The sequence below is a fragment of the Vitis vinifera genome, chromosome 7 (assembly GCF_030704535.1).
Source record: "Vitis vinifera cultivar Pinot Noir 40024 chromosome 7, ASM3070453v1".
NCBI lineage: Eukaryota > Viridiplantae > Streptophyta > Magnoliopsida > Vitales > Vitaceae > Vitis > Vitis vinifera.
This window is the reverse complement of record NC_081811.1, coordinates 170,961-196,184: the sequence shown is the minus strand read 5'-3', so window position 1 is coordinate 196,184 and position 25,224 is coordinate 170,961. Positions and strand designations below refer to the sequence as shown.

General features: G+C 33.4%; 3 protein-coding genes across 3 annotated transcripts; all 3 read left to right on the top strand.

Annotated features, from left to right (window-relative positions):
* The first annotated feature begins 3,679 nt into the window (after positions 1–3,679).
* LOC109122871 (retrovirus-related Pol polyprotein from transposon RE2) lies at positions 3,680–4,456 on the top strand. Its single transcript, XM_019220949.1, has one exon. The coding sequence runs from the start codon at positions 3,680–3,682 to the stop codon at positions 4,454–4,456; it is 777 nt and encodes a 258-aa protein (XP_019076494.1).
* Positions 4,457–6,201: 1,745 nt separating this feature from the next.
* On the top strand, positions 6,202–8,057 carry LOC100264774 (cytochrome P450 94A1). The gene has a single exon (XM_002282432.5). It carries the CDS (start codon positions 6,314–6,316, stop codon positions 7,829–7,831), a length of 1,518 nt encoding a protein of 505 aa, XP_002282468.1. The 5' UTR covers positions 6,202–6,313; the 3' UTR covers positions 7,832–8,057.
* Positions 8,058–16,962: 8,905 nt separating this feature from the next.
* LOC100259592 (cytochrome P450 94A1) lies at positions 16,963–18,745 on the top strand. The gene has a single exon (XM_002282441.4). The coding sequence runs from the start codon at positions 17,080–17,082 to the stop codon at positions 18,598–18,600; it is 1,521 nt and encodes a 506-aa protein (XP_002282477.3). The 5' UTR covers positions 16,963–17,079; the 3' UTR covers positions 18,601–18,745.
* The last annotated feature ends 6,479 nt before the right edge of the window (positions 18,746–25,224 follow it).

The following is a 25,224-nucleotide window of genomic DNA, read 5'->3' as shown; positions in this document are numbered from 1 at the left end:
GAATGGTTCTTGTTTCCATGGATGCTTCTTCTTCTGCTCCGTTCAATACTAGCGCTAATTTTCAAATCCCGACAATGCTTCCTCCATTGCATATTCGACTTAGCCACACCAATTATTCATTTTGCAAATCACAGATTCTTCATGCAGCCCGAGCATGGTCTTGAAGGATTTTTAACTAGTGATCATGTCCATCCACCTGCCATGGTAGTTGATGCAAAGGATCCTCAAGTGTTTGTTGAAAATCTTGATTTCCTCTACTAGACTCGTATAGATCAATTTCTTGTTACTTGGTTAATTGGATCCATTTCTGAGGCAATGCTTAGACATGTTATACAGTGCACTTCTGCAGTTGAGATTTGGAGCACACTTCATGAGGTATTTGGAATTCAATCTAAGGTAATAATTCTTCAATTGCGTCAAGAAATGTGCTACACCTGTTGAGGAATATGTCTTAAAAAAATGTACGTTAGCAGATTGTTTAATTGCTGTTGGTCAACCAATATCTGATGATGAGGTTATTCTTCACATTTTATCTGGTCTTGGTCCAGAATATGAGTCTGTTGTGGTGAATATAACCTCTAAAGATCATATAACACTTCAACGTGTTATGTTCATGTTGCAAAATCATGAACAAAGAATTGAAAGTTGTGAATCTACTACACAAGTGGATGTTAATGGCGCTAATGCTCACTATGCTGCCAATGAGAACTCCTTCAACTCTGGTTATAACAGAGGCAATGACAATTACCGTGGACGACCTCGTGGTTCACGAGGTGGAGGAGGAGGACGAAATCAGTCCAAGAACAAATCGATCTGTCAGGTCTGTAGGAAATGTGGACACATAGCATTAAAATGTTATCATTGGTTTGACCTTAGATATCAAGGTCAAGAAGCTACTGCCAACGCTAATTCAGCTAATACTTCATCTACAACATATACCAATCCTCAAGCTTACATGGTTGCACCAAGTTCTGGTGATCCAAACAACAATTCTTGGTTTCTAGACAATAGAGCTACGCATCATATTACAGCTAACAACTCTAATTTGGCCAGCAAGAATGATTACAACGATAAAGAGAAATTGGTTATTGGTAATGGTTTTAAACTTCATATTAGTCATATTGGCAATTCCAAATTTCTTTCTAATCATTCTGATAAATCTTTACATCTTAATAACATTTTACATGTTCCTCATATTACCAAAAACCTTGTTAGTATTTCCAAGTTTACCATTAACAACTCTGTTTCTATTGAATTTACACCTTCTTGCTATTATGTTAAGGATCTGATCACGGGGGCCACTTTACTGAAGGGAGTACATGATCGTGGACTTTATCATCTTGAGTTGTCTCCTATTCGTACTACACAGGCGTTCCTTGCTTATTCTAGTCAACCTGGATCTTGTTCTTCATGTTTTTACAATAAAACTGCTTCTTGTCACTCTTCTGTGGCTTGTAATGTTTCCTTTCCAAATAAATCACATGATAGTTGTAATAATTCTGTTGTTCAAGATTCTCCTGTAAAATCTCTATGGCATAATAGATTGGGGCATCCATCTGTTTCTGTTCTCAATAAAATCTTACATTCTATGTCAATTTCACCATCTTCTTATCAGATGTTTTGTGATGCTTGTAAACTAGGCAAACTTCATCAAGAATTTTTTCTTTCTGTTACTGTCAAAACTAATAAACCTCTTCAATTGATACACTTGGATGTGTGGGGTCCTTCTTTTAATATTTTCATTGAAGGTTATCGATTTTACTTATTGTTTGTAGATGATTTTAGTCGTTTTTGTTGGATATATCCTATGAAACACAAATCTAAGGTACCTTCTATATTTCTTAAATTCCAAGTTTTTGTTGAAAAACAACTTTCTTCTAAAATTTTAGCCTTGCAAACATATTGGGGAGGGGAATTTCGCCCCTTATTACATATTTTTGAAAAATCTGGTATTCTTTTTCGACACCCTTGTCCCTACACCCATCAACAACAAAGAAGAGTTGAGCAAAAGCATCATCATATCATTGATCTTAGCCTCACACTTCTTGCCCAAGATGCTATGCCCTTGACATTCTGGTGGGATGCTTGTGTGTCTTCTGTTTTCATCATCAACCAGTTACCTACAAAAGTTCTAGCAAATTTCTAGTCTCATTTTAAAACTCTTTTTGGTTCTAAACCTGATTACTCATTTTTCAAAGTTTTTGGTTGTTCTTGTTATTCTTACTTACATCCTTACAATTCTCACAAGTTTTCTTTTAGGTCCACCAAGTGTCTTTTTATTGGTTATAACCCTGCTCATAAAGGGTATAGATGTCTTAGTCCATCTGGTTAGATTTATGTTGCTAAGTCAATCACATTCAATGAAAATGACTTTCCTTACTCTACGTTGCTTACTCAACCCAATATTCCACATCAATCTTTTATCCACAAGTTCAGTTGTCCATCATATGTGTTGCCTTCTTGTCCTCCGGTTTCTCTACCTTCTACTCATTTACCTACATTTTCTCAACACCATATTTCTTCTTTTGCCAATATGTCTAATACTTTTACTACAGTTGTTACTGATACTCCAATAGCTCTTACCTTACCTGTCTCTAATGCTTTATCTGACAATGCGTGCTTTAGTTTTTCTAATTCTACAACAGGTTTTGCTTCACTGCCCTCTTGTCCTACAACTGGCACTACAGTTCCTATTGTTGACAACATAGTTTCCACACTTTGCACGCATGTTGTTCATCCTATTACTACTACTATGTCTCAGCCTCTCCTCCACACTTATACCAATATTCATTCTATGCAGACAAGATCTAAAAGTGGCATATACAAACCTAAGGTTTACATAGTTGTTGCTGCTTTGCCAGATCACTTCCAAGAGCCCTCTAGTGTTCGACAACCTTTACAATTACCTCACCGAAAAACGAAAATGGAGGTTGAATATTCTGACCTTATTCACAATGGTATTTAGTGATTGGTTCCTAAAACTGAAGGAATGCATATTGTCCAGAACAAATGGATCTCTAAAACCAAGTTGAAGGCTGATGGTTCTTTGGCTAAATTCAAAGCCAGATTGATTGCTAAGGGGTTTCAACAACATGTTGGTGTAGATTTCTCAGACACATTTAGTCCAGTTGTCAAAGCCTCTACTATTCGGATAATTTTTACTATTATTGTCGCTTACAATTAGGACGTACAACAGATCAATATCAATAATGCCTTTCTAAATGGCATTTTTCATGAAGATGTCTATATGTGTCAACTTGAAGGGTTTGTTAGTTCTACTCATCCTACTCATGCCTGCAAGCTGATTAAGTCACTTTATGGGCTTAAACAAGCTCCTCGAGCTTGGTTTGTTCAGCTTCACAGTGCTCTAGTCTCATGGAGATTTCAACATTCCATTTCTGATAATTCCTTATTTCACTCTCGGAAGAATGGTCATTTGGTTTTGGTATTAGTATATGTTGATAATATCCTAATAATTGGAGATAGTTCTGCACTCATTCATTCTGTGATTTAGGCTCTCACTTCTCGGTTTGCTTTGAAGACTCTTGGTTCTATTAGTTACTTTCTTAGATTTGAAGCATTTAAAGATAACTCAGGTCTCTATCTCAATCAGGCCAAATATATTTTTGATTTACTTGTCAAGAAAAACATGGTTCATGCTAAACCATCCTCTACACCAATGGCTCTTGGTCAGAAACTTGCTCTTGAAGACAATGCTCATTTTCCTGATGTCACCTTGGATCACAGCACCATCGGTGCTCTCCAATACTTAACTTTAACTCGGCTTGACATATCTTTCTCGGTTAATAAGTTGAGCCAATTTCTTAAGGCTCCTACACAACATCATTGGAGTGCTTGTAAACGTCTATTGCGCTATGTTAGTGGTACCCGCACTCTTGGTTTATCTTTCCGACCTACTACCCCATTTACACTTGAAGGCTTCTCGGATTTGGATTGGGCGTGTAATGTTGATGACAAAAGATCTATGACTGGTTATTGTGTTTTTCTTGGTGGCAATTTAGTAACTTGGAGTTCTCGCAAACAACAGGTCATTGCAAGGTCCAATACTGAATCCAAGTATCGGGCACTGGCTAGTGTTACTATGGAATTAATTTGGATAAAATCTTTACTGGATGAACTTCAATTTCCATTACAACATCGTCCCATAGCTTGGTGTGAAAACTTGGGTGCGCATGCTCTTGCCCACAATCCTATTTATCATTCACGCACTAAACATATTGAGGTGGATGTCCATTTCATCCGAGAAAAGATTCTCCACCGTGCTCTTGAAGTTTGCTATATACCCTCTCAGGAACAACAAGCAGAATTGTTTACTAAGTCTTTGTCTCTTTCTCAATTTCAGTTTAAGTGTTCCAAGCTTTCACTTTCTTATCCACCGTTCAATTTGCGGGGGATGTTGAACAACAAAACTAGTTGTACTAGTTTATGTTTTTAGCTGGTTGTTAAGCTGATTAGTTTGGTAGTTAGTTATATTGTTATCTTGTGTATATTATATATACCATTTATAATGAATAAAAAGATATCTCTTCAGCTCAAATATACAAAGCTGTTATTCTATTAAGTTGTCAAGAGGGTAAGATTGACCTAGGTTGGTGTGGTGTTGTTGTTGTTGTTAATGTTGTTTTTTTTTTTTTTTTTTAATCTTTTTTTGGTCTTGGTTTTCACTACATATATAGAGACGGTTGCCTTTTTTCCTTTTCATTTCCAGTCTTTCCAAGCCAACAGTTTGTGAAGAAAGTGGTGGAGCCAGCTCTGTCATCTTCAGTCTTTTTGCTCTACAAATATTTTGAAGACCGAACCAGGATGGCGAGGGAGTCTTAACGATATCCACCTTATTAAAAATTCATTTTCTTTTATGGATTTAATAGGATTACTGGTAGGTGTAGGTGTTGGGATTCGGAAAACTACTTGTAACAATACCCAACAACCAACTCTTTCTATGCTTAAAATGACTTCTCAAATAAATTCTACCAAAACCAATATAATAAAATATCTCAATCAAAGATGCAAATGACACGCATAAATAAGACATAGATTTTACCCGGAAAAACCTTCCGCGTTAAGGAAAAAAGTCAAAAACTACAGGGCCCAATAGAAATGTCAGTGGTGACGCTAGCTAGCTAAAGACACAGCCACCAATCACCATTGTAAGCAGTGACGACCATTATGAGAAATAGATCAACATCTCTCGTTTGCTGGCCCAGCAAAATTCCTTTATTTTGACTATTTCCTTTATTTCTTTTCTTATATGTCATGTTCCCACACAATTCTAGAAAAATAAAAAAAAATATTAAAAAAAATGATTTTCTCAATTTCACTATAAAAAATATTTAAAAAAAATCAAATATACTTAAAATTTATATATTTTTAAATTATTTAATTTTATTATAATAAAGATAAATAAGTAAAATAAGTATGAAGAAATCCATAAAAATAATTTATTAAATTTAAATTTATTTATTTATTTATTATTTATTTATTTTTATTTTTTCTCTCTATTTTTTTTTCTTTTGTATTTTCCTTTTAATTTTTTGAAAACCAAACATAATTTTAGTTTTGAACAAAACTTAAAGTACTTAAGGAAATCCTAACAACAACTAATAACTACCAAACTAAATTCAAATTTTGAATTATTCAAATGTATGTTTGAAGTAGGAAAAATTAATTAAACTAATTATTAATTAGCTAGATTCAAGAAGAAAGAATAAGATGAAGATATTGTTTTTTGTTAAAAAAAAAAAAAAAGTTACAAAGATACAAAATAATTTTTAAGATTCAAAATAATCACCTTTCTATAATCTATACATACTCTAGAAGGATCAACGCTAACAAAATTTAACATTGATCCACCAAGTTTCTTAGAAAATTCGTGCCAGCCGCCTTCACAAAAAAGGAGGAAAAGTTTGTGGGTCAAAGGTTTCTGTAATGGAGTGCTGAGCTTGACATGTGGAGAAATACCCATTCAAACAAGAATTTTCTTATTCTCCACGAATACTTGTATTTATGTGTTGGAATTTTCAGCTTATATTTTATCCCTTTTCCTGTGGTAATATTCGTAATTTGAGCTCTCCATTTATAGAAAGTCAAATGCTTACAAAAAGCTTTCACATGTGGGCTAAGAAATTAGAACCTTCTCTACACTCTACATAACGAAAAGAAACATTGCTGGTAGACTTATAAATACCACAAAAATCCTCTCCTCACAAATCATATATCTCGATTATTATTTTTGTCTACAAATTCAATTCACTAGTCTACAGAGAAACACACGAGCCACCAATCACCATCAAGCATGTTTGAGTTTAGCCTCCTACTTTCTCCATTTCTCTTCATTCTTCCACTACTTTTCTTCTTCTTCTTCATTCGCACAAAATCATCTTCATCTCCTTCCGCCAGTGCCCTCAGATGTTACCCAATAATTGGCTCATCTCTGGAAATCTTAGCCAATCTAAACCGACGTGTCCAGTGGACATCTGATCTTATTAGAGCCTCACCCTCTGCAACTGTAGTCATCCACCGCTGTCTGGGCACACGTGTTGTCCTCACTGGCAACCCCTCCAATGTCCAGCACATCCTCAAGACCCACTTCCACAACTACCATAAAGGCCAGTTCTTTAGAATCATCCTCTCTGATTTTCTTGGTGGCGGCATCTTCAATGCCGACGGCGACAACTGGAAGTTCCAGAGACAGGTCTCCAGCCATGAATTCAACACAAAATCCCTGCGCAAATTCATTGAGACTGTCGTCGATGCTGAGCTCTCCGACCGCCTCATCCCTATTTTAAGCACTGCTGCCGCCAACAACTCGGTTCTGGACTTTCAAGATATTCTCCAGAGATTCGCTTTCGATAACATCTGCAAGATCGCTTTCGGGTACGATCCAGATTATCTATTGCCATCTCTCCCACAGGCAAAATTCGCAGTTGCTTTCGAGGATGCAGCTCGAATTAGCAGCGAGAGGTTCACTTTGATTCTCCCAATTGTGTGGAAACTGAAACGGCTTATGGGAGTAGGGTCGGAGAAGCGCCTGAAGCTTGCAGTGGCTGAGGTGCGTGAGTTTGCAAAAAACATCGTAAGAGAGAAGAAAGAAGAGCTGAAGCACAAATCTTCACTCGACTCCACCGACCTCTTATCAAGATTCTTGAGCTCCGGCCACTCAGATGAGGACTTTATCACTGATATAGTCATCAGCTTTATACTCGCCGGTCGGGACACCACCTCCGCTGCTTTGACATGGTTCTTCTGGTTACTCTTCAAGCACCCAGATGTGGAAGATCAGATTCTAAATGAAATCAATGAAAAGTCTGAATTGCCGGTGTTCGATGAAGTGAAGGACATGGTCTACACACACGCCTCTCTCTGTGAGAGTATGCGATTCTACCCTCCTGTCCCCGTCGACAGCAAAGAGGTGGTGAGCGACGACGTGTTGCCGGACGGCACTGTGGTGAAGAAGGGCATGAGGGTGACCTATCATCCCTACGCAATGGGAAGGTTGGAGGAGCTGTGGGGGTCGGACTGGCCGGAGTTCCGACCAGAGAGGTGGCTGCAGAGAGACCCAGACACCGAAAAATGGAGCTTTGTGGCCAGGGATCCATACACGTATCCGGTGTTTCAGGCCGGACCCAGAATTTGCCTGGGAAAGGAGATGGCGTTTCTGCAGATGAAGAGGGTGGTCGCCGGAGTCCTGCGACGATTCCAGGTGGTGCCGGTGGTGGAGGACGGTGGCGAGCCGGTCTACACCGCCGACTTAGCTGCCAAAATGAAAGGTGGTTTTCTGGTTAGGATTGTGGAAAGGGCTGATAGAGGGTGATGTCTATCTGCGCATGTCCGTGTGATCTTATGAACGTTTGATTGCTTTTGTTTTTTTGTGTCTTTTGTGTCTTTTTATTATTATTATTATGTACCAATAAAGATGTTAGGGATCCCATATCCATGCATTTTGGAGTAGGTTCAAATCTACAAAAGAACAATTGTATTTGGACTTTTGAAATATGATTATGGCATTAAATATGAGGAGAAAAACTCAACAATGAGAACACATGATGTGTAATTTTTTCTTTTCCCTTAGTTATATTGGGCATTCCTTTTCAATATCCCAATTATTTACAAAGGAATCACTGCCATAAGCTTGCTCTCATATATATTTGAAAACAAATATTATATATCATATAAATATTTTATTTATTATAAATGAATATATTTTTATATTAAAATACTTTACTTGATTAATTATAAATATATTAGAACTTTTTATTAAAGTTTTTTAAAATAAAAATAATAATAAACAAATGCAATACAAAATTAAGATTTACAAAATACAATATATAATATAATAATATATAACAATATATATATATATATATATTTACTGCTACCACTATTTAATATTACATTATATATCATATAAAAGAAGGAATATCATTTATTTTAATAGTAAATCCCATAACATGACATATAAATTATATAGAATTTTACTTATAATTTTTTAATTTAAAACCAAACAATGTTTTACAAATTTTATTTAAAAAAAAAAACGATTTTCACACTTTTTAATCAGATGAATTTTCAAAAAAATAAAAACTAAAATGAAAATAGAAAATTAAAACTTGAAAACATAGTTCAAACCAAATAGAACCTAATTATTAAAATTATTTTTCAAACACAACCTATCTAAAATTATTGTAATAAATTTTAATTTATTTATATAATTAAATATTATTGGATAATATATTTGATATCTGTAAATATTATTATTTTTATTAATATCATATTCTTAATTGAATTATTAGTATATTATGTTATTTTTAAATAAAATAATTTATTTGAAATTAATATTTTTTTTAACAATGAACATATCTATAGAAAACTCTAAAATCTAATTTAAATTATTTAATTAAATATGGTAAAAAAAAATTTACAAAAGTTTCACATCTTTAAAATAATAAAACCAAATGTTTATCATCACTAGTAATCTTTTGAAGCTTTATTTCTTCTAACCAACTCTATTTATACCACATTCTAACTTATGCAACAAAAAAAAAAAACATATATATATATATATATTATTATTATTAAATCAAACAAGATTATAACATTTATATTTAAAAAAAAAAAATCATTCAATGACACTAATTTAAAGAATATAATACATATGGTCCGATATCTAGAGTTATCATAATAAATTTTTATTTAAACAATTTAGTTGAAATAACGATTTAAATAAAAATTTGCATGAGTATAAAAAACAAATATTATATATATATATATATATATCTTCAAATTGATAAATGATAGTTTTTTCATTCTTTCTTTCATTCGTTCATGTACAGAGTATATATAGAGGATAATCACCATTCAAAGAATGGGAAAGAATAATACAAGGAAAGAATGATATAAGGAAATAACAACTAATATCCTAATATCCTAATATCTCAACTTTCTTAATATCTCAATATTCCTAATATCTCAACTTTCCTAATATCTAAACATTCCTAATATCTCAACACTAAATGATATAAGGAAAGAATGATATAAGGAAAACATTCCTAACATCTCAACACTTCCCCTCAAGTTGGTACATAGCTGTCACACATGTCCAACTTGTCTAAAAATTTTGAGAACACTTGACTTGAGACAACTTTGGTGAGGATATTGGCCAATTGATTTTTTGATCGAATATTAGGCAATTCCACAATCTTATCATCCAACTTTTCATTAATGAATAATCTATCCACCTTGCCATGCTTTGTACGATCATGTTGTATTGGATTATGAGCAATGTCACATGCGGCTTTATTGTCACAAAACAATCAAATTGGTTACCTAGATAGGTAACATAAATCCTGTAAGAGGAGTCTTAACCATAATGCCTCACAAAGTCCTAGAGTCATACCTCTAAATTCCGCTTTTGCACTTGAATGAGGGACGACATTCTGTTTCTTAATTTTCCATGTCACAAGATTACCATTTACAAAGGTAAAGTAACCAGATGTAGATCGCCTATCATCCACTGCACTGGCCCAATCAGCATGAGTATATACTTTTATACTCTGATGATCAACATTTTTAGCGAACAAAATTCCCTTCCCAGGAGCATTCTTCAAATACCTCAAAATACGCATGACTGCATTCATATGTTGCTCTCCAGGATTATGCATATATTGACTCACTACACTCAATGCATAAGCAAGATCTGGTCTTGTATGAGCTAAGTACATTAATCTCCCCACAAGTCTCTGATATCTTCCCTTATTGGTTGATACTTGATTAGGCTCAACACACAATTTCAGACCTTCTTCTATTGGTGTATTAACAGGTTGACATCCCGACATTCCAGTCTCTTGTAAAAGATCTAAGGCATACTTTCTTTGACGCAGAAAAATTCTTTCACTTGTTCAAGAAACTTCAATCCCAAGAAAGTATTTCAGAGGACCTAGATCTTTCATTTCGAATTTTCTAGATAGATAATTTTGCAGAGCTTTTCTTTCTTTAGAATCATTTCCTGTAACTACCATGTCATCCACATATACGATGAGTGTCGTAATCTTACCATGTTGCTTTTTCAGGAACAAAGTGTGGTCTGAATTACTTTGACGATAACCAAAAGCTCTCATTGACTTTGTGAACCTTCCAAACCATGCTCTCGGGGATTGTTTCAACTCATACAATGACTTCTTCAATTTGCACACCTTCTGACATTGCTTTTTTGACACCATGCATCCTGGTGGAAGATCCATATATACTTCTTCAGATAACTCGCCATGCAGAAAGACATTTTTCACATCGAACTGTTGTAATGGCCAATCTAGGTTTGCAGCTAAAGACAATAATACTCAAACTGTGTTGATCTTAGCTACAAGTGCAAATGTCTCTGTGTAGTCAATTCCATAAGTTTGAGTGTACCCTTTTGCTACCAGTCTTGCTTTAAATCGTTTAATACTACCATCTGCCTTATACTTCACAGTATAGATCCAACGACACCCAACTGGCTTCTTTTTTGGTAGACATTCTACGAGTTCCCATGTTTCATTCTTCTACAATGATTTCATCTCTTCATTCATGGCTGCTTTCCACCTTGGATCAGCTAAGGCTTCCTGCACACTATTAGGAATAGCTATAGTAGATAATTGATTTATAAATGACTTATTTAATTCAGGCAAACGATGGTTAGATACATAGTTGCTCATTGGATATTTGACTTTGGTAGACAATTTAGGTTCATATGTGGCTTTAGGAATACCTCTATTATGACGGTGTGGTAACCGTTTCATGAATGGATCAGGTTCCAAATTAAGAACACCCTCAACAGATGAGGATTGGTTTGGTATTTCAGTGAGGACATCTTCGGACCCAAATTGTTGACCACTCATATCCAACTCACTCGCTTCCTGGTTCACTAGTTCAGATTATCCAGATTCATCCTCCTCAGAGATATGATAATCATAATCGAGAGTCTGAATTTCCTTATGGTACTCCCCCTAAAGTTCAGACTCAAATGAAAAATAAATCGAATCTTCATGAAACACCACATCCATTATAATATACATTCGTCGAGTTGGAGGATGGTAACATCGATATCCTTTTTTGTGCAATGCATATCTAACAAACACACATTACAATGCATGAGAAGTTAACTTGGTGCGTTGGTGTTTGTGTAGATGCACAAATGCCACACAACCAAAAACACGAGGAGGTAAATTTAGGACGGTTAGGGCAACTACGACATTAGTAAGAGCTTGAAAAGGTGTTTGGAAGTTAATTGAGCTGGAAAGTACCCGATTGATCAAGTATGCGGCAGATGTGATTGCTTCTCCCCAATAAGATATCAGTGTTTTTGCTGCTATCAAGCAAGCACAAACAACCTCTAACAAGTGTCGATTTTTTTGTTCAGCGACTCCATTTTGCTGGGGTGTATTGGAACAAGTAGTCTAATGAATGATGTCATGTCCTTCCAAATACTTTTGAAGATCAGAACTTTGATATTCTCCACCATTATCACTACGCAGAACCCGAACCTTTGCATTGTACTAAGTTTTAATCACTTTATGAAAATTTTGAAACAACAAGTTCACTTCATCTTTGGTCTTCATCAAGCATAACCATGTCATTCTGGTACAATCATCAATAAAAGTAACAAACCAACGTGAGCCACTCAAAGTTGGGACTTTGGATAGGCCCCAAACATCAGAATGTATAACTATAAAAGGAAACAGACTTTTATTCAAAATTAACGAAAACGAAGCACGATGGCTTTTAGCCAATTCACAAATATCACAACGGAAACTAGAAATATCACTCTTTGCAAACAAACTAGGAAACAATTTTTTTAAATAACCAAAGGAAGCATGTCCCAGACGTTGATGCCACAACCAAATTTCAGACATTTTCTTCTCTCCCTCAAATCCATCTGCCATCAAGGCTTATTGCAACTTATTTGAATCATTTGACTGCAAGTCCAAGTAATAGAGTTTTCCCCGTTTAATACCACAACCAATTGTCTGTCTTGTTTGGATGTCCTTAATCACACAAAATTCAGACAAAAAAATGACAATACAAGATAAGGCTACAGTGATTTGAGAAACTGACAAAAGATTGTAATCTAAAGATGGAACAACTAAAACAGAATCCAAATTCAAAGTATCAATAAGAGTTAAGGATCCTTCCCCAATGGTTGGGGTTGTGTTACCATTGGCTATGGAAACAATTTTTTGTGAGGAAGGTTTAAGGGGTGAAACTTGTCTAGAATCAAAAGTCATATGATCTGTAGCACCAGAATCAATTATCCATGCACTATTAACAACAGGTGTAAAAGTATTTAAAAATTTACCACCATGATATGTAGCGGCTACCAATGCAGAGGCTTTCTCAACAACATTAACCTTTGTTTTTATTTCGGCAACAGTTGCAGTTGAGGTTTTCTTGGAATCCTTCTTCCGTTGATCACGATTATTATCATTAATAACAAAGTGTTGATAGTCTAAACATGATCTAAAGGTCCATGGTTCAAACCCTCAGTTCCTCATTTTTTTCCTGGTCATACCAAGAGTCGTTGCTTTGAAATTGTGGGATATCCAGACTGGTGGGATCAGTCTTATTGTAGTGAGTGCATTTGAAGGTTGACTTATCAATATTAGGGTTTGTCTTAGGATGGTTGATCGTTGTCGGACTACTATAGCGACAAAATATCCAGGATTTCAATTCCATGGCTTTGATACCATCTTCAAATTGATAAATGATAATTTTTTCATTTTTTCTTTCATTCGTTCATGTACAGAGTATATATAGAGGGTAATCACCATTCTAAGAATGAGAAAGAATGATACAAGAAAAGAATGATATAAGGAAATAACAACTAATATCCTAATATCTCAATATTCATAATATCTCAACTTTCCTAATATCTAAATATTCCTAATATATCAACACTAAATGATATAAGGAAAGAATGATATAAGGAAAGCATTCCTAATATCTCAACAATATATATATGTTAATTTTAGCTTTTATATAATAACTTTATTATTTAGAAGTGAAACATTTAAAGATTACTATGCACATAATATTGAAAAAAAATGATTAAATTATAAAAACAACATCATCTACTTGCACCCTCATGTGCATTGCATGTGTTTTTTTTTCCTACTAGTGCTAACATCACCTCAAAATGAAAAAGGTGATCGGTGATTTCATATTTCTTAATTTTTGAAGTTGCATTGTTAGGTGTTTTGTTTATCTATTTTCCACAATGAGGCTAGACCAAAACCTATACTAGGTTTTTTTTTTTTATTTATTTCCTCACATAATTTTTTTATTCTTCCTTTATTTTGATTATTTGATTATTAAGGGTTCAAATTATATATTTTCGTATTGGAATTTGTATTATTTAATAAATAAATAATTTTAAATTAGTTTTACAATATTTATCAATAATTATAAAAAATGATGGGATGGAAATCAAATTAATATCAATAAGAAAAATATTTTTAATTTTTTTTAATATGAAGATAATTGTGTTGAAAGTTGTTTATGTCATTTTATATATTTATATATTATTTTAATTAATTTTAGAATATCTAAAGGCTATTTACTTTAAATAAACCTTTAAACAAACTACTTTTTTAAATAATGAATACATATAAAAAAAAACCTTCCAAATGTAATTTAAATTATCTAGAAAGGTTGAAAACAATAAGGTAATAATTGGACCAATACAAGAAATAGAAATATTATTGATATGAAAGAAATATTAATATAAATAAAATATTATTTTATATATATTTGAAAACAAATATTATCTACCTTCTAAATATTTTATTTATTTATTAGATTAGGTTATTGTAAATAAATATATTTTTTATGTCAAAATAATTTAGTTGATTAATTATAAATACAATAGTTCATGCACACAAGAGATTAATTCTGTCTATGAATTCCAAGCATAAAAACAGAAAGAATTACTATCTAATTTTGCCTAATTTATTGTAGAAAATTGAAAAAATAAATGTTTATAATTAATGACTAATCTGGGTGTACCTCTTTCTAGTTCAACAACATTTTGAATATAAAAAACAGCACAACTTCAATGAGATTTTGAGGGTCTGATTAATTTCTTCTTCATTAATGAATCAATTTCTTGTTTACAGTATTCTAAAAGTTTTTCATTCATTTGAATAGGTCTAGCTTTAGTGGGACCAAAAAGCATTTGGAAGATCAGAACAAATTTCTTTTTGAAAAATATATTGAATTTCTTTTATTATTTTTTGAACTTTATTTTCTAGAAATTGCTCTTCTACTTTTTTATAATGAATTTCTTTTGATAGAAAATTTATATGAGTTTGTTTTCTTTGAATTAAATTTATCCTTTTATTTATTGAATCACTTCGAACTTGATTTATTTCCTTTTTGGTTAATGGATATATAAAGGGGAAAAATTTGGTGTTTCCTAATATTGTAGTTTTGACACCTTTATCATTTACTTGAAATGGGTAAAGTAGTGTAATAAAAGGAACTCCTAAGATTAAAGGTTCAATCATGTTTTGTACTAACACAAATTGAGTTCTAAACAATAATTATCTTGACATATATAAAAATTTTGAAGCTTGTATTCTATATCTAATTTTCCTTTATTTGCAGCAAAAAGTTATTGTCTTGTTTTTTCATAATATTGAGTAGAGATTAATCATTCTTGAATAAAATTCATATAAGCTCGTGAGTCTATTAATACCATCATTTCTATTTCAAAATCTTCAATTCTGACTTTTACACTTGTATACCATTTTTGAAAATATATTTTTGATATTGTATTTATAAATGATTGTATAGGGGTTTGTTTATTAGGTATTATTATTATTTCTGGATCTTGATTATTAGATGTTTCAGCAAAAGTTTCTTGTTTGTATTATATTATATTTCTTATTTGTTCATTTTCTTGTTTTAATTAATATATTTGCTTTTTATTTTTATTTTTATTTCTTCTTTCAAATCTTCAATAGTTATAGGCTTTTGAGTTTTTTTGAATTTATTAAAAAATTTATCAATTGAGTATTATGCAGATCTAATTTCTTGGGTTTTATTTGAATTTTCTGTGAGAATTAAATTTTTTAAGTTTTGTAAATAATTTCTTTGTATTTCCTCATCATTTATTTTGTTTATAACATCAAATAATACTTGCTTATCTACTTTTGAATATATTACATTTATTGTTTTAATTATTTTGATTATTTTATTTATTTTCTATTTTTTTGTGCTTCATTAATTTCAGGACAAGATTGTGATATCTTCAAAAGTAGATAAACAATAAATTAATGGTAGCAAGACGAAAAGAAAGGAAAAAAAGAAAGGATTTTACTAAATATTAATAATAATAATGGTAGCAAGATGAATAAGGTCTTTGATTTAATCTTAGACCAAAACAAAATCTTTGTTAATGAAATTTTTTATTATCATTTAAGAGAGATTTGTATACAAGAAAATTTCAAAATAAATATAAGTATTCAATTTGAAGGAAAATTATACAAACATAAGAAATGAGGTTTTGTGGAAAAATATAAAAATAAATAAATAAAAATTGGATTTTCGTTGTTCAATAAAAACGCGTAAGACATAATGGGTATTCATTGTGAAATCTCGATATTTATCTCCTTACTTTTTATCTCTTTTATTATCTTTCTAGGATTCTCTCTCTCTTATCTCTTCATCTTTCTTTCTAGTTCCTTGGTCTCTAGACTTCTCAGATTTGTTAAATATTTTTATTTTTATTTTAAAGAAACTAAAATTCCCCAATGACAATTTAAAATTTATAACTCCTTATCATTATAAACCATAAACTCAAAGGGAGTTTCATTAATAAAAAGTAAATTTAGCTTGAATGAGTGTTGGCCTTCGTTTATACTATCAGACACATCAATTTTCTACCTTTTTTTTTTTTTTTTTTTAAGGATAATTAAAAACTTGCTTGGAAAAAAAGATATATATCTTTTGGTACCATATAGAAAAGTGCTAGAAAATCACAAAATGTCACATTTTTAAATAAAAGTTTCATTATTTTGTATCCCATACATGACACCATCGTTTAGGTCCAATTTTTCATTATTTAAAGACTCAGTCTCTGAGTTTATTTGAAAAAGTCAAAAACTTACAAACTTTGAAGAGGTCCCTACGAATATTTTAAAGAGCGAAAGGTGTAAGTATATTGGTTGAAGGGCTTCTAGACAACTAGGGATATACAATCAATGGTTTAATAAGATTAGTTGTAGGTTGGTAGAATTAGATTGAAAATGAGTCAAATGACAGTGGTGACGCTAGCGAAATACAGTCAGTCACCAATCATCATCGTAATTTTGTAAGCAGTGACGACCACACTCCTAACTTCCATTAATACAGAGTCAAATGTTTTTTACGTCTACAAAAAGAGCAAAAGAAACCTTACTGATGGACAGACCTATAAATACCACACAATCCACTCCTCACAAATCATATCTCATTATCTTTTTCCTTTCAGTCTACAGATTCCATTCACGAGTCTACAGAGAAACACACCAGGACCAATCACCATCAACCATGTTTGAGTTTAGCCTCCTACTTTCTCCATTTCTCTTCATTCTTCCACTACTTTTCTTCTTCTTCTCCTTCATTCGCACAAAATCACCTTCATCTCCTTCCGCCAGTGCCCTCAAATGTTACCCAATAATTGGCTCATCTCTGGAAATCTTAGCCAATCTAAACCGACGTATCCAGTGGACATCTGATCTTATTAGAGCCTCACCCTCTGCAACTGTAGTCATCCACCGCTTTCTGGGCACACGTGTTGTCCTCACTGGCAACCCTTCCAATGTGCAACACATCCTCAAGACCCACTTCCACAACTACCATAAAGGCCAGACCTTTGCAATCAACCTCTCTGATTTTCTTGGTGGCGGCATCTTCAATGCCGACGGCGACAACTGGAAGTTCCAGAGACAGGTCTCCAGCCATGAATTCAACACAAAATCCCTGCGCAAATTCATTGAGACTGTCGTCGATGCTGAGCTCTCCGACCGCCTCATCCCTATTTTAAGCATGGCTGCCGCCAACAATTCGATTCTGGACTTTCAAGATATTCTCCAGAGATTCGCTTTCGATAACATCTGCAAAATCGCTTTCGGGTACGATCCAGCTTATCTATTGCCATCTCTCCCACAGGCAAAATTCGCAGTTGCTTTCGAGGATGCAGCTCGAATTAGCAGCGAGAGGTTCTCTTCGATTCGCCCAACTGTGTGGAGACTGAAACGGCTTATGGGAGTGGGGTCGGAGAAGCGTCTGAAGCTTGCAGTGGGTGAGGTGCGTGAGTTCGCAAAAAACATCATAAGAGAGAAGAAAGAAGAGCTGAAGCACAAATCTTCACTCGACTCCACCGACCTCTTATCACGATTCTTGAGCTCCGGCCACTCAGATGAGGACTTTGTCACTGATATAGTCATCAGCTTTATACTCGCCGGGCGGGACACCACCTCCGCTGCTCTGACATGGTTCTTCTGGTTACTCTTCAAGAACCCAGATGTGGAAGATCAGATTCTGAATGAAATCAATGAAAAGTCTGAATTGCCGGTGTTCGATGAAGTGAAGGACATGATCTACACACACGCCTCTCTCTGTGAGAGTATGCGATTCTACCCTCCTGTCCCCGCCGACAGCAAAGAGGCGGTAAGCGACGACGTGTTGCCGGACGGCACGGTGGTGAGGAAGGGCATGAGGGTGACCTATCATCCGTACGCAATGGGAAGGTTGGAGGAGCTGTGGGGGTCGGACTGGCCGGAGTTCCGACCAGAGAGGTGGCTGCAGAGAGACCCAGATACCGGAAAATGGAGCTTTGTGGCCAGGGATCCATACACCTACCCGGTGTTTCAGGCCGGACCCAGAATTTGCCTGGGAAAGGAGATGGCGTTTCTGCAGATGAAGAGGGTGGTCGCCGGAGTCCTGCGACGATTCCAGGTGGTGCCAGTGGTGGAGGACGGTGGCGAGCCGGTCTTCACCGCCGACTTAACTGCCAAAATGAAAGGTGGTTTTCCGGTTAGGATTGTGGAAAGGGCTTATAGAGAGTGAGTGATGTCTATCTGCCCGTGTCGGATGATTTTTCTTTTTACTTAGGTACCAATAAAGATGTTGGGGATTCCGTATGAATGCATTTTCGAATAGGTTGAAAGAACGCAGGACTTTTGAAATATAATCTTATTGAAAAATTATGATATGACTATGTGTAGACCCTTGGTGGGACAAAAGGTTTTTATTCTTTTTTACCATGCGGGAAGAGCTGACAGCATGTCGGAGAGTGGGGGCTGATTTCTTTAAACTCAGAACATGTTGGGACGCATGACCAAGGCCACCACCACATCGGAGGTGGTCGAGATGGTGACATATTTGTTGAACCAGGAGCAATGGAGCTGATAGTAACTTGTGAGAGAAGAAAAGTTAGATTGAAAAGTAATTCTCGTCGTCAAGTGGGAACGTATTGAGATCCACACTATGGTATAAAATATGAGGAGAAAAACATTATGATATGACTATGGTATAAAATATGAGGAGAAACATTGGCTTCAATTCAATAATTAACTATCTTAATTTATTATATTGATATTGGGATCCAATTGAAGAAGCTTTGACTAGCTTAACAAAAGCTTGTGGACCACTCAAACTTTTTTATGTACTAATAATGGTAGTTGGGTTGATCAAGATAATGAGCAAACCCAATTGTGGATATCCTTTAACGTTTTATCGTGAGATATCAAATTTTCCTTCAATTTTCATAAAGATACTTTAGTGGTCCACTTGGTTGGTTTTTAATTTAGATTTTATTTGGACATGACAAATGGCCAAATCGAGGTTGGATTGGTATCTTGAGTCATTAAACTCATCCCGTCACACCTCAACAACGATTATTGACATTTGGAGCTCATATGGAAGGTGATTCTATAAGTTAAAAGCTTTTAATTTGCAGCCTTCATATAAAAATTGATATTTTTTAAATTTGAAAAAAGTTAGTTTTCAATGTGAGGAATTATTCGAAGTAGTTCCTATTAAAAAAAAAAACTATCTATATGCAAATCCATTCAAAACATTAATTTTAATGACACAGAAAAGTCAATAAGATTAATTTGTGATAAGTTTACGCTTTAACAGTGACATGATATATGGCTCATGTCTTCGTTTTTAATTTTGGAACCCTTTTAGCACGGGGGGGGGGGGGGGGGGGGGGGGGGGGGGGGGGGGGGGGCGCCAGATGCACTATAAATTAAAGCTTGAAACACAATTGAAATCTTCTCGCTATCTCCATCGATTTTTAAAAATTAAAATTTTATGAAACTTATTCTCAATCATAGTCCCACATATTTTAATCATGTAGCTTAATTTGGTGCATTGTCAGTTGCATCCATATGTCTAAATTAAGCTAATCCGATAATAAATGTTTTTAGGGGTTGTGGTGATGCAATTGTCAAGGATTTCAAAGGGTTGATACAACAATTTACGGAAATTATTTCATGGGGGAGGACATCAAATTAGTTATGTAGGCTCATGATAGACAACATGGTTTCCTTAAAATTTAAGGTTAAATGACCCTCTTGGATATGACTAAAAATCCAAGTCAACTAATACACGAATTTGTTAGGAAGAAAAGTCATGCAAATTATTTTGCTTCTAAATTGATGATCGAGTTAATGAATCTATTATTAAGCTTGAAACTAGCATAAACCAAGTTGTTTATGTTAGTTTTTTTTTAAAAAAAATCATATGCAGAGGTGGGCTCAAGAAACTAAGTTTTGTTTAATATACTAGTTTTTGACTAATAAATTTTATTATTATTATCATTATTATTGTTAAAATATTTCATTTTTCCCTTATAGGACTCATCCATCCCTTATAAAATTAAGCCAAGATAAGAACTTGCTCATTGCGAATTCCTTTCTCTCATTTTCTCTATGGGAAGTTTTGAGAAAAGAAATGGTGGTTGGAAGAGGGAAGGGTTCATAGTAGTGCTATGGCATGCAATTGAGTTTGACAAAAATAAGAGCCTAAGTGATAGACATCGCTAAAGGTGCCCATCAGTCATTATGGGTGAAAGCTTATACTAGAATCTCTGTCGCTATACATGACACCCATCCCAAGTAATTTAAAACTTGAACTAATGGATCAAAAAAAGGACTCCTAAAAAAAGAAAAAGAAATAGTAAGATCAAACTCTAAGCTATGAAACAAAATATGCTATTCAAAGTGGAAGTCACATTAAAGATTTTCTAAAAGATGAAATCCTAAGAGAATTTGAAGGAGTGAAAATAAAACTTATTACACCTTTACTTTGTAGTGTAATTAGGTTATATTTTCTGAGTCAATTTTGTTTGGTTTTATAGACTTTTGAAAATATATTTGAAAAGTTAGAAGTATAAATATCAATATGGAACACAAAAGTTTATCCTAGACTTAGTTTTGATGAGAGTATTAGAAATTCATTGAGTATCGTATCTTTTTTTTATCATACAAGATTTTATCTTATTACAATGCTCTAAACTTAATTATAAACTTATTAAGTTATCTCTATGAAATCTCTAAAACTTCTTAATGTGACACTTATTACTTGTGTGACATTTCGTATAATAAAATGAATATGTGTATACAACTTTAGATATTTGTATAATGAGAATCCTTTTTTTAGACTTAGTAATATTAATTTTTCTACTACTAGGAGTGATAGCCTCATCAACATGTCATAGACTTTTCTTGTCATAAAAAAATTAACCTAAATTTATCAAATTATTAAAAAATTTAATGCTTGGATATGTCTGTTTCTTCTTAAAGGTTAAGTCCTTTCTCAATTAATTAATCTAATTTAAAAGACAAGGATCTATTCATTTTAAGAACAATATGATGTTCATATTCTAAAAACTTAATCTTATTAAATATATGTTGATGTTCAAAATTTAATTCCTCAATCTTATCATGAAAGCTAAGATTTTTAGCTTATACATATAATTTACAATAATTTTCGTGTTAGTTTTTTCAATATAGATATTTTTTTAATAAAATTTGAAGTGTCTTAAGGATTGAAAATATAATATATTTCAAATAATGAAATTTAGTAAAATAAAATTTTCATCTTCATATTAGTCTTCATCATTTACGTTTTAAATTGATATTCACCATTGACATATTATATTATTGACCAATATCATTAATTAAAAAGAAAAAAAGAAAAATTTCAGGAATGGATGTGTAATATTTCATTCAAATCTCTTTTCTTTAATTGGAACTTCTTCACGGTATCAGAGCATATGTGCGTGTCTAATACTTGATGGAGGTTTTTGAATACACCATTGCCCATTGGGCTGAGATATGGGTCAAGCTGGATAGTTTGTCTAATATATATAGGCCGAGAAGTAAATTTCATTTAGTAATCAACATTTTAAATAAAAGAGGGATTGAATGAAATAGATAGCAGTTAGTTATCATTTTCTTGTGCTCTATCACATAAATGGTGTGCCTAACATGCATCTAATGACACGCCTAAATCCCATCATGTCAAGGCCTAACAGCATAGCCTACATGGTATTGAGATTGTAATTTCAAGAATCTCAATTTCCTGGGTTGGTGTTGACATGTTGTCACCAACTTGGTTTCAACTACAACAATTATCAACTTTTGCCACAAATTAATTTGTGGTTGAAAAACATTAATTATTTTATGGTAGAAGATTTTTTATCACAAAAATTTATTTGTGGTGAGTTTGTTGTTATAAGTTCGGGAGCAATTATTTTTAATCATGAATTTTAATTTTATAACAAAATAAATAATTTTCCCACAAAATAAAATTTGTGGCAACGTATCACTTTTCATCCCAAAATAAATAAATTTGTGCCAACAGATTACTTTTCACCATGAAATAAATCATGCCTTTAATCCATTTTCCCAATTTCAGGTTTAAATATATTTTCTAATAAATTTAATAGTAACATTTCAAATAAGATAAATGATTGAAGCATTTTCTTACTCAACACCAATTTTATAAACAATAAAAACCTTTGTATCGGTCAAATATTCACTTGTAGAAACCATGAACGAAACATTGAAGCTAAAATTCTTATATGATCAATTCTATCTTGAAACACAACCAAACAAAATCAAACACAATTGGGTATCTACATGACTATTATTCCTTTAATAAGTATCGGTCCCTATAGTTACGAAATACCCAAGAAGTAAGCCTCTAAATGGCCTTATATCTGCTTCGATCTGTGTTCGGAAATTTGTTTATGCTAATAGTGTCCAGCCAAAAATGCTCCAAGCTGAACAACGAGATCAAAATCGATCAGTAATGCCTAAACCTGAAAATTGTAAACGTGACTAATACATCTTTTAAGGAACATTACAAACCGTGTCACTGAAGCCCAATTTCTGGGTAACAAGTTTCAAATTACCAAGAATATCAAAATGGCTCCATTGAAATATCAAAAGTGTTTAAGCTAATTTCAGAATTCACAGACGTAATAAATGTTAAAATTATATATGAATCGAAGATGACTTGTTATTCAATTCAACAGTACAAGAGCACAATTACAAAAATTTAAATTTTAAAATTAATTTAATTTAAATTTTAAATTTACTATTTTTAATACGTAGATAATAATAAAATATTTTTAATAAAATAAGTTATAAAAATATAATAATTTAATTATTTATAAAAATATTTATTTTAATGTAATTAAAAATTTTAAAAATAATTTCTTTTAAAAAAAATAAAAATTAAAAAAAAAGTTAAACGGGACAAGGCGGGACGGGTATAAGAATTTATCATACCCACCCATCCCGTCCCATTTAATTGTTTAAATGGGACGAAGATGAGAATTGTTTTGAATAAATGAGATGGGGTTTGGATGAGGGCGACCTATTCCTAACCCGTCCCGTTTCCATTTCTAACATAAGCAAGGGATTAATAAGAAATTAGACATTTCCAGTTGTGATATTCACAATGTGGATGGAAGTATCCTTTGAGCCAAGAGCAAGAGTTGAATGACGTTTTTCACTAGCCCTATCATTAAAACCACTAGCCTGTAGCCCATGTTACCCTAATGTTTATTCTTGAGTATAATATCTTCCCGGCCTAAAGTATTTGTAAAGATATTCCTAATTAACCTCTATCCTCAGTTTACAAAATATTCTTTATAAGAATAAGCATATATCTAGTAGAAATATTGAAAAACTTCCAACAAAGGTTCTGATCTCATTGTTGGTCTGGTGCACGAGTTATTGGCTTAATTCACAATTCAGAATGCAGTGGAAGAAAGTAATTTAGATATTTTTTATTACTTCGAGAGAGGAAAAAAAAAAAAAACTGCACGCGTACATAAGGGTAATCATTATTATTTTGAGGTTTATATTTCATGCAATTTTACTATTGCAAAGATTCCATATTAATTTTTTATTACTTCGAGAGAGAGAGAAAAAAAAAAAAAAAACTGCACGCGTACATAAGAGTAATCATTATTATTTTGAGGTTTATATTTCATACCATTTTACTATTACAATGATTCCATATTAATTCAGGTCAGGTCGATGATCGGGGCATGGCTGGTCACCGCCTTGGCTGCCATTGCTGCCACCGATATGAGTGCACGAAGAAGGAGCAGAAGGTGAGACGGGACCTCTTGCAGATATTACTGCACCTTTGGCAATATGAATCCTGGTAGCTGCAAGAGGAGTTGTGACAACCAACAAGATAGAGATGGAGATTATCACTTTCATGAGTACTTCCATTTAGCACTGAATGGGGGAGAGATTCAAAAAATGAATCATGGAATGAAGAATTAACTTCACTGTCGCTAATTTATAGGGAAGATTAGAAGGAAATAATAATAACTCCTCAGTAGCACTAATGATGACTCAGTAGTGCTAATGGGCAACACACGGTTCTTGCCTGTGATTGCCTTCGTGGGTTTGGTGAGCATTTCCAAGAAAACGGCATGCGATATTCTTTTCCCACTTTGTTTTTTCTTGCAATCTCCCACTTCGATCTATATGTTTCCAAATTCTACCACTCTCTCATTTTGTGCGTCGGTCCAATATGAAAACTACATAATCTAATGACCTATGAAGTGTTCTCCAACTACTTGATATCTTTGCCGCAATGACCACACCTATAAATCTATCTATATATATATTATTAATGTTGAGGAGGTGTAATCCTTGAAAATTATACTGATCATTTCCAAATCTATGTAGTTCCCTTCAAATCCAATTAATTATACTGCCACTTTTTCTTTCTTCTGTACCTTTTTAACAATTGTAGCAGTTATATTGTGAATTTAGTAACCCGTTACTTGATAGCCAGTAATGAAATTAAAGAAAGCAAACGAGAATCACAAGATTAATGGAGCAGCTATTTTGACGTAATTAATTCAAAATGTTGCTTCTCCCATGAGCCACCTTTTTGACCGAGTCTTGGATGGATTAATTTTCCTTGGCGTCGGCTTGGGTACTTCCTATGTGGGCCATGCAAATCTCACCACCAATTATTGTGGAGACGTGTCTTGGTTTTTTATTGGTTCAGGATTCCACGTTTAAACTATACCTAAACAAACACTACGGCACAACCACCAATTATGATGAATAGCAATGAATGTGACATGCAGCGCGGGCAGCAACAATAGCAACAGTAGTAGGGAGACGCTTCATAAAATATCAA